At 37.6% G+C, this 10,759-nt stretch overlaps 1 protein-coding gene across 1 annotated transcript in view; it reads left to right on the top strand.

Annotated features, from left to right (window-relative positions):
- Window positions 1–347: 347 nt before the first annotated feature.
- ttll11 (tubulin tyrosine ligase-like family, member 11) overlaps window positions 348–10,759 on the top strand; it is a 39,970-nt gene continuing 29,558 nt past the window's right edge. The window contains exons 1-3 of the mRNA XM_064307258.1: window positions 348–1,870; window positions 6,673–6,772; window positions 8,095–8,228. Coding sequence (XP_064163328.1) covers window positions 1,334–1,870; window positions 6,673–6,772; window positions 8,095–8,228 — 771 coding nt within the window. The 5' untranslated portion in view covers window positions 348–1,333. The remainder of the gene's footprint in view (window positions 1,871–6,672; window positions 6,773–8,094; window positions 8,229–10,759) is intronic.

The raw sequence follows: 10,759 nt of genomic DNA, 5'->3' as shown, positions 1-10,759 counted from the left end.
GGTATTTATTGTAGTCCAAATCAGAGAAGCCTTGAATCCCTAATCACTTTTTTTTAAATTGATTTTAAATATTGATAAGAAGAAACGTACATAATCTATCAATGTATAAGTAGCCTACTGCATGAGAACATTTAGTTAGCTAGATCGATCTATTACTGAAGCAACAGAAGAGTTTCATGTTTTTATTTAAAATGAAAATATATTTCTGTGGCATGGCGATGTAAATACATATTGGATTGGTTACATGCTATAACGACCTGAGCAGCATCTCACCCATACATGAACGCGTTTCGCAAACGCAACGTATTAAAGAGCTGGAGCTGTCTGGAACCTCAGAGGCTTCCGTCGGTTGCGTTGTCAACAGGACCAAAACACAAGCACGGCATTTTCAACACGTCTGTCTAAGCCACACCGTCTTCTGGGCAATGGGCATTTCGACGGGCGTAGTGTGTATGTTCACGTCTGCTGAACCAGTCTTCCAGTTCTACCGGCATGTGCTGTCATAATGTTAGCTAAATTATGCCGTATGCAAATTGAGTTGATACGTACATACAGATTACAGCTGCGATATTAGCTTGCTAGAAATCCAGGGAACTAATAAACTTTAAGATGACGAATTGACTCCTTAGCTAGCTAGCTAGATGAGCTATATTTTATGTTGGCTATTTAGCTAGCCATTTTAGCCGCACTGCTCGCTAAGCAGTTTAGCGCTAGAAACATGCCTAACTGGCCAGTCTTGACATCTGGACGTTCGGTATGAATGGGATTGACTGAGGATTTCTTCCTATGCAACGAGTGACATTGATGTGGAATAGCTGGAATAGCTAGCTAAAATGGATGCAGTTTCGCATCAGTTTATTTTACTTTTGTTTAGCTCGCTAACGTTAGTTAACAGTATGAGCGTGCACTTCTAGTGGAGCCTGCTGAAATGGGAATCTCGTGGTTAAATTCTTAACGTTTGCTAAGTAAGCTAGCTAGTAATCACAACAGGGCAGCTGACTTGATTTACTAGTTAGTCTACGTTACCACTTGCCAGCTAGCTAACTACAGAAATGTGTCGGTGGAAATCTGGGGTTGGGCTGTGTCCTTTATGAATATTTAATAAAGCCGTATTGCCTAAATTGGCTAAATAGCTAACTAGCTAGATATGTGGCGAGCTGATCTTCTACTTCGCTTGCTAGCGATAGATAACTTATATAGCTATGTGCCTTGCGAATAACAGAATGTCTAGCTAGCTAGGTACTTCTCATAAATCATCGCTTACAACCAACTGGTGAGTTGCACTGCGCTATTTGGTAGCGATCCTCGCTAGTAAGCTATTTTCATTTACATAATGAGTGACCACTATGTGAAAGTTAAGGTCCAGTTAGAGCAGATGAAGTCGGCGGATGAAGAAGGCAAGGAGGCAGCTGCGGAAGAGGAGGCAGTGCTGTCTTCCTCGCCTGGGTCTGCCTCTCCAGTTGCTGCTACTGTTGGAGGTCGGAGGGATGCTGTCCGGACCTCTGTGGCCAACAGACGCAGGAGTAAAAGTAGGGGCAAAAAGGGGTCTCCTGACAATGCATGTAGTCTGAACGTCAAACAGGAGGCCTCCAAACCACTACAGGAAACGATAGAAACCACTGAGGGGAAAATGATCGACCGCAACAGTAGCGAGCAAATGCTTCAAATCAAAGGAACTGGCAAAGTGCTGCAAGGGAAAATGGAAACAAATGGTGTTGTGGTGCCTAACCATAGATCGAAGGACCAGCGCACCAAAGAAGATGGTAATAAACTTACTAAGAAGAGGAAACTAGTGACAGTAGACACTTCCAAAGCCAAGACGTCTCTTGAGGCTCTAAAAGTCAGCATCAGACAACTCAAGTGGAAAGAGGTATGCAAACAGGTTCCAGTGCCGGTGGAACCACACCCTCAATACATTAATCAATACAAAAATTGTCAAGTTATTATTATTATTATTAGCTTAGATGCTTCATGTTAACAAAATATTTGATACTACACAGCTCATGGGAACGTGTATTGTTTTGACACTGATGTAATCCAGTAACTAACTATTGTGACACTTTAAGTGGCCAAATGGTAATTGATACTCGCGGTCAATGTTTGATTGACACACTCTCATTAACGAGGCTAAATATAAAATGCAAGGCCCGGCGACTTTAAACCCTGACACTTGAAACTTTGAGATTAATGGTAGGATAGATGGGATAGAGTTACAGCCAGTTTAGAGTTAGTTTAAAATAATGTATGTCTCTACTACACTATCGTAGTCACGAAATGATATTCTGAAAACGACGAGAACCGTTTGCCATCTGTCTGTTTTGGGATAAGTAATCCTTGCCATCTGCAGTTATCTATGCACTGTGAAATATACATGCGACCATCTATCGTCATCAGTTGTAATATAAACCTTACAGCTCGGACGGATCTGGTTTCTTAAAAAAATAAAAATGAAGTAGACTAGAAGCCAACTAATTGGATTGTTTAGTCCCTATACTCGAATAAAAGGTGTAATAAGTGCTTACTTTCACATATTCATGCTGCACTACTGTACTATTACAGTGTTTCTCCTGCTTAGCCATACCATGAAACAAGTTTCAATTGCATAGTTGTTGCTGTTATTATTATTATTATTATTATTATTATTATTATTATTATTATTATAATATTAGGCCACGTGATTACTTGTAATTAATAACATGAATTTGTAAGTTTTAAAACATTGTGTTTAAAAGGGACTAACTGTGGTCATTGTGGAAATGATTGAGTTACTGAAGCTACAAGGTCAAGGGTGAATTGAGATGGCAGAAATTAAATAGGCTGTGTCTCAATTCACCAGGAACTGCTGAAGAACTCTGTAGTAATGGCCCTGGTTGTGACAATGATACAGCAATCCACAGTCTAAACTAGATCCATCCTCCAAGATCCCTTTTCATTGTCTGAATGCTGCCATTTTGTTGATGAATCTAAGAGCAGTGTTTTTCTAGAAGGGTGTGTCCATCTTACTGCATGACCAAATGACAAATGCAATATTATTTCTCTGAATTATTTAGTTGTGAATATAGAGTTGAATTTTGAAGTGAAGATTGACTTCACTCTCTGTTTAGAATTTTCCAGATCATTAAGAAGTATAACAAAGTGCTCACTGGTGATTAGTTAATTAATCAATTTGGTACCCCTGCTGTACAGCTCACTTTAGAGTTTGCAAATGAGTTTGTTTGATATCACACCATTTGCACATGTAAAGCATCTGCCAGTTGACTTTAAGCATATGGCACATCCTTACGGTGGGAAATAATTAGGTGTAATCTGGGATAATCCTGTAGACCTACATGCCCACTTTGAGGGAAGGGGAGGGGAGGGGAGGGCAGAGATCCAACACGCGTGAAGAGTAAGTGCACTTTACATTTTCACTTCAGGATTTCCTGATTGAATCAGACAATGGATCATGCTCTCTCTTAATATTAACAAAGGAAATGCAGTATTTAAGGGGACATATTCTTTTTTTTTTTTCACACATTAACAAGTTAGGAACTTCACTGTGCCCTTTTGGTGATTTAAATTGTTGTAGAAAGTTAATTTTCCTTTTCAGAAATCAGTAGAGAATACACTTGTTCGTATAAATGGATTCATAAAAATAGCACTGTATTAGTCCTGTCAATATTACCATATGAATTAATGTAAATAAACTAACATATTCATGTTATTTGTATTTTGTCATCACCGTTCAACCTCCCAAACATAGGCTAATGTAATTCATTTTTCTGGAATGATTTGGTTGTGTAGTTGTAACTTGTACGTTATAGCCCATGAAAGTTTCACACCCCTGGCATGTGTGCTTGTATGAATGGCACACATGCTCCAGTTGAGCCTTTCAATTAGCTAACTCTTGGATAATTAGTATATGAGAAGAAAGTGGATGTATCCTATAGTGGCTCAAATGAAAACAACTTGTTCGTTTGAGTAGGTTGATCAGTTTTAAAACAAATATACAATTTTTTACTACTTTTTTTTTTTTTTGCTCAAATTCGGGATTGTAATATCTAAGATGGAATTTTGCAAGTCTGTGTGTGGTATAGAATGTACTGTTTGTAAAAAAAAATAAATAAAAAATAAGTGATTCATTGAATTATGGGAAACCCATTTACTGGACGGATATGCCGCTCTGTTTGTGTGCCTTTGTGTGAAACAGCCTTTTTTTAAAAGAAAGGATTACATGTTTACCTTATCAACTTTATGACAATGTAAAATTGTAATATTTCAGGTATGACACAATTGGAGTTAACAAAGAGAACATACAATTATATTTGTTGCTTGAAGGCATTTTTATTTCGCTTTCTTGATAAGGTTACGGTAATGCTTTTGTTTCCACACCACTGCTTAAATTTGTATGAGGGAAGTTACTATGAAGTAAATCTACATTTAGATAACAATCTTGCAAAAAGTCATAAATACTAACACGTTATGCAATATGAAGTGTACATTGGCAATACATACTGTATAGCTAAATAAAAACAGTAAAAACATCACACGTTTAAAATACGGGAGATCAAATAGAGTAGTTTGCAAGTATAAACTGCACAAAAAATCTGACAAAGCATTTACAAGCTGAAACAAAAAATACTTTTGCGATCTTACTGGGGATGCAAATTTTGTGCAATGCTTTTAATAGATTTTAGGCACTCATTAATCTATTAATAATGATTAATTGATAAGCTTAAAATATACTGTATGGCCTATAAAGAAGAATTCAAGAATTCAGACTTAAAATAGGCCTACCAAATGAATTGTATAGGCCTATATCAGATAGGTTTTATTGCTTAAACAATCATTTAAACAGGATTTGCATTGTGTATTAAGGCAATAGCAGAAGAAATAAAATGTTATCTTTCTCTAGGCTACTGGAATGTGCTTATCAATAAGTGACGTTACAGCTTTATCATGCATTCATTCTTGAACCGACACTTGCTTCCAAATAACTAATCTAAGCTTGATTATTCATTAATATTTGTACCGATTGATGTCTCAATTGGTTTTGGACATTAACTTGCAAGATAAAACTGCTATTTACTGAAGGAACATGAAAGCAATTCATGAAGTCATCCATGGTTTTCTGACATTTGACGTCTGCGATTGGTCAAAACCGCTGATGTATGAAGCTGCATGAAGTATGAATGTGATTGGCAGATTCATATTTAATAAAGCACTTATTAATGGAAATAGTTTGTATAATCTTCTTCAAAAAGTGGTTATATTTATTTTGGCTGCTGGACCAGTGGAAATGTACCTGGGGCAAGTAGAACACCAGTGGAAAAATCATTATGTCAAGCCCTGGAAAAAATATTGTTGAAAACGATTGCATCACCACTTGCTAACCCTTATGTTTGTTAATTCAAGCAACATTACTTATAGGCCAATAAAAAACATGTGGGTATATGTTTACCTTTTACATGAAAACAATGTTGGTTAATTAATAATGACCTTATAGTTAACTCCAGGGAACAGTTAGCCCTGAGTCTTGCATGTTCTGTTGAAATTAGGAGAAAAAAAAATACCGTGATATAGCTATAGTGTTACCGTCAAAAATCCAAGAAATGTTGTGATAGAAATTTTAGGCTACATTGCCCAGCCCTAGTAGTAGTCTGCTTAATCCTTAAAGTTAAAAGCTGATGTTTTGCCATTGAACCATAGAAGGGGACTGACTAACAGACTGGCACAAGTGGCTGATTCCATACCGTGCCATATTTATATGCTAAATCTATAACCAGAATAAATAGTGTCAGATGAGCTCATGCTTAGTGTCTGAAAGATATGCTAGTTTTTACAGTGTTACTTGCAGTTACTCCAATAAAACCTGTTGATAAAATATTTAGGGTCTGGTGCTGCAGCGTGTGTACACATAAAATCCTTTTGTTTGCTGCAGTGAGCTGTTGCAGTTGCTTGGTGAGTAACTGAGGGACAGTGTTTACTTCCAAGTTCTAAACATTTTTGGGTGGTTTGTTGGGGTTTAAAAGCCAATACAGCTGGTTTAAAGGTTGATGTGGACTGTTTTGAAAATGTTTCAAAATTCAGAAGCAATAATTACTTCTTTCTTCTAAAATATTGTGATATCTTCGTGTTATTTAATGTGGAATGTGTTCTCTCCATTGAATCTGTACGCTGAGAATGATAAATAGTTCGAATGTAGTTTCCCTGTACTGTTGAATTGACAGGTGCAAAGTTCTTTGAACTGGGCTATTTCAGGAGCTTGCCACCCAAGCACCTGAGTGAGCATAAGAGGATATACATTGCAGCTGTAGTACAGCATTTATGGTGCTCTGCAGTGCACTTGCACGCTTATTTTTTATGAGATGCGGACTTCCAGTGAGTTTGCAGGATGCGGTCACACTGCCTTCTCATGGTACCCTTTCAGTGTCACTCTGGGGCAGGGCTCTGACATGGCGTGAGTCAGCTGTTTGACTCATCAGACCCTGCAGGAAGCTGATCTGATCAGAGGCGGATGTCCTTTTAACACTCTCCCCATTCTCACAGTGGTCCCTTCCACACATTTATTTGCATGGGTTCACCAGTATTATACCGTATACTGTAGGTATTTTGCTTTGCAACACTGTAAGAAATAAATAAATTTGTATAAATTGTTATGTATTGGTGTTAACCCGCCCTGTTTTTGTGCAGCTTCCTGGAGGTCGACGTGTGGCCTGTGACATATACTGGCATGGGGTGTCTTTTCATGACAACGAGAACATTGTGTCAGGCCAGGTCAACAAGTTCCCAGGTACGGTCCAGTGTTTCTGTGGTCTGGATTGTTTCCTGAAGTACTGTTGTACAGTAAATAATTTGGCCAAATATGACATAATATTACATTTTCCAAAAAAACTAAGAAAAGTAAAGCATTACATAACATTACATTAAAGGGGTGGCAGTGTATTATAATGGGTAAGGAATTGGTCTTGTAACCTAAAGGTCGCAGGTTCAATTTCCAGGTAGGAGACTGCCATCATACCCTTGAGCAAGGTACTTCACCTGCATTGCTTCAGTATATATATCCAGCTGTATAAATGGATACAATGTAAGTGCAATATAAAATGTTTCTGGACAAGAGCGTCTGCTAAATGTCTGTAATGTAACACCATAAAGCATGGCTGAACGGTTTAATATTTACTTTTGTGAATGTTAATTATATTTCAACTGTCACAGAACAGATAATGTGAAAATAGGTGTGTCTAAACAGAATTCATCACAAGTTCTTGCTGTAAATGCAACCGTGTGATGGAACAGCAGGAACCAATCAATATTCATAAATTGTTTTCTCTAGAAACTCCAGAGACAGCTGTTCTCTGCACAAGTAGTCAGGATGATGCATTCTGTTTGGAAGCGCCCACTCCTGTCACTTTCCAAAACATTGGACTTTAATTTATGACGCTAGAATGGGTGTCCAACATACATTTTTCAAAACTAGAAAGCAAGATATTAGTGATATTGCATCCCAGTTGAAAGGTAACAGTATTTATTTTCTCAAATCTTTGCAGTAGCTCTGCACTGATGCTGCTGACGCCTGAAAGCAGCTGAAACAGTGCAGCCTGTGGGTGGGACTGTGGCCCACTCAGTAGGGTAGTCCCTATTCAAACCCATGCACAGTTCCCCCTGTGCAGTGATTCCATGTCTGTCTGTAACCCTTTCTGCTTCCCCCTTTGTACAAATTGAAGAAAAACAGAATGAGCAGACTGCTCTCTTGAAAAAAGAAAAAAAAAAAGCCAGCTGTCTGCAATGTGCCACTTTCATAAACATAAAGTTTTCTTTTTCAAATTTTAGTTTTAGTTTTTAACCTAGCCTCAGGATTCTGATTATATCCAAATATTTCCCCAGGAGTTGTTCTGAAGTGTGTGGTCATAGTTTTTTGACTAAAATATCTTTAAATGTAGATGCATATTAAAGTCTTACAGTCCTTGTTTTAGTCAACATCAAATATCCTCTCAGCAAGTAACATGACATTATGGAAATATCTGTATTCTCAAAATAGAGGGGTTAAATTGAGAATAACAAAAATATGGAAGTTATCAGTAATACAGTGTATCTATTTTTCATCTCTTTGTCCAGGGATGATTGAGATGTTGCGAAAAATCAACCTGAGTCGAGCTGTGCGAACCATGCAGGAGCTGTTTCCTGAAGAGTACAACTTCTACCCTCGTTCTTGGATCCTTCCGGACGAGTACCAGCTGTTTGCCACTCAGGTACACGATGTACACTGCACCTTGGCTGACTGCTTACGAGCCGGATAAGACAGGCACTGAAACACTTAAAGGCAGTGGTGAGAGTGGAGCAGTTTTGGCGGTTGCTGTGTTTGGCTATCATGTTAGTGTATCTATCCACACACTCATACCTAGGCACAGGTATGGTACAGGGTTTTTACGTAAGCTTTTTGTCAGATCTGTAAAATTTAGGAGCACACAGAAAATGGAGGAGCACCAAATACTTTTGCATGATCTGTTTTTTCCCCTATGACCGAAACAGTTGCCAATAAAAATTATTCAGCAAATCAATTGTCCTTTTTACAATACAGAATGAAGTGCTTCAGTTATCAGTGCATAGCCGGGAGTTCCCAAACCTTTTCATTCAGTTTCTAAGTAGATTTCTTCCTCACATGTCCCAGTGTTTGTTTTCTTCCATGGGGGTTGTTAACCTCCCTCGTATTCCACCGGACTAAAATAACTTTTAATGTTCTTAGTTTCTGGAAAACTAGCTTAACCTACTGTCAATGAGCAGTACCACACTAACATTAGATGACAAGTTCTAAATGATTTGACATGCACACTCATCATCTCATTTAGTGACTTTTTGGTTATGCCTCATTAATATAAATGAGTTTGATTTTCACTACCACGCACCGAGCAAATATTTATTTGAATGAAAAATAAAATAAAGTAAAACAATATATCTTACTTATATTGCGCTTTTCCAAGTGTTTTGAATAATCTTTACAACAAATTCAAAGGACAAGCATAAAAGTTCAAAATCAATACATCAAGCCATAACAATGCTAGGAGAACAGTAGTTTTCAAATAGTCATCAAACAAGTGTGAATATTTTTTTATGTGGCTCATAGTACCATGGACAAGACTGTAAGCTCTGGGTTTTTTCAGGGTCAAACAAAGGTGGTCTGGCTGTGTCATCATCATTTGAAATAGACTGACAGAACAAAGTGCTAGTTTATGCAGTCTTTAGCTTTTAAAATTCAGTTTAATTCATTTTTCCATGGTTAAGAAGACAGGAGAAGGCATGTGGGTTTGTCTGTATTCATTAATCACTTTATTTGTTCCCAGTTGAGATCTTGATAAGTGGCTGGGATCTTACTTTAATTCCATTAAAAATTATTGCCGTTGCCTCCTTCACAATCATTAAGGCCATGATATGCAGATGGACATTTTTGCCCACAAATACAACAAATAATATTTTCTCTCCATTTCTTAAAGCTCATTATATTATCATTTTTGTCACATTTGCTTATCCCTACTGGTCTTGCAGGCAGTATTGCCCATCTACGTTGCGTGTAAGTATTGCCTGTGTATCAAGCATTCCTTATAATTAAGCATACCAATTATAAATATCAAAAATTTGATAGACAGGAAATTGTACGCTTCTTGTTGTCTATACTTATATATATCGGCACGCTTCCCCTACCAAGCATCTGTCACAACAAAATTGTGAAATTCTATTTAAGTGCAATTTTCGAACAGATTCAAATTAAATTTTCAATCTTTTCTTTTGGTGGCTCAAATTGCGTTTAGGTGGTCTGCCCTAGATTTTACAATGATTAATTGAATTCTCAAAAGAGTTAGTGTGACACAAATATCCTCTCACACCAGTGCCCCTATATTCAAAGTGTAATTAGCATGTTTTTAAAAGTACAAACATTTGCAAGTGCAAACATTTTTCTTGCACAGTAGAACTCTGCAATTTGTGCCTGTGTGTGTCTGTGTATGTGCCTGCTGTGTAATTGTTGTTTGTTTTGAATATTGAAGTACTGTTAGCATGTCAGTATAATTATATAGATTGAAAAATATACAGGTATCTGTACAGAACTTTAAATAACTCTCTTTCCTGTTTAATATTGGGTTAAGGGAAGGTCCGTCTCTGGCCCAGCGGCGCTCAAGCTGCTGAAATCATGCGAGGGACTAATGAACATGTCCTTTTGACACCAGGCTAATCAGTTCTTGGGTCACGACCCGCTAATTGCAAATGACATACCCAATTACACGCTGATGTTGACCGTGCGAGGCGGAAATCCCTGCTACCGTTCAGTCATTCTAGAATGACGCAAGGGTTAAAGTGTAATCTGCACTCTGGGCAGTTTGAGCCCAATGTAGCGTGACCTCTTAATCAGCAGTTACGATAACGGCACACGAGGTTCCTTCCAGTAGTTTTTCCCTATTCTGTTTTTACTTATTTGTGCCACTCCAGGTCAGTGAAAGATGTTGCTCATCTGTAAAAAAAGAAAATAAAAAAAATTCTACTGATATTCATCGCTAAAGCGATGCATACTTATCCCAGTCTATATATATATACATATATAACAGGATAACATATGCATGTGTGTGCGATCCCTCTGTTCCGTTCTTCAACTTGATTTAGAGCTGAATGTGGAAGCGCATTTTGTTCAATATATTATTTTTTTAATTCTGAATGAATTAAGATGGTTACTGAACCTGAAAAAATACATTCACCTCACCATGTCGCTTCCTGGAAAAACACCATTTAGCAAAGC

The sequence above is a fragment of the Anguilla rostrata genome, chromosome 14 (assembly GCF_018555375.3).
Source record: "Anguilla rostrata isolate EN2019 chromosome 14, ASM1855537v3, whole genome shotgun sequence".
Lineage (NCBI taxonomy): Eukaryota > Metazoa > Chordata > Actinopteri > Anguilliformes > Anguillidae > Anguilla > Anguilla rostrata.
This window is presented reverse-complemented; position numbering and strand designations above follow the sequence as displayed.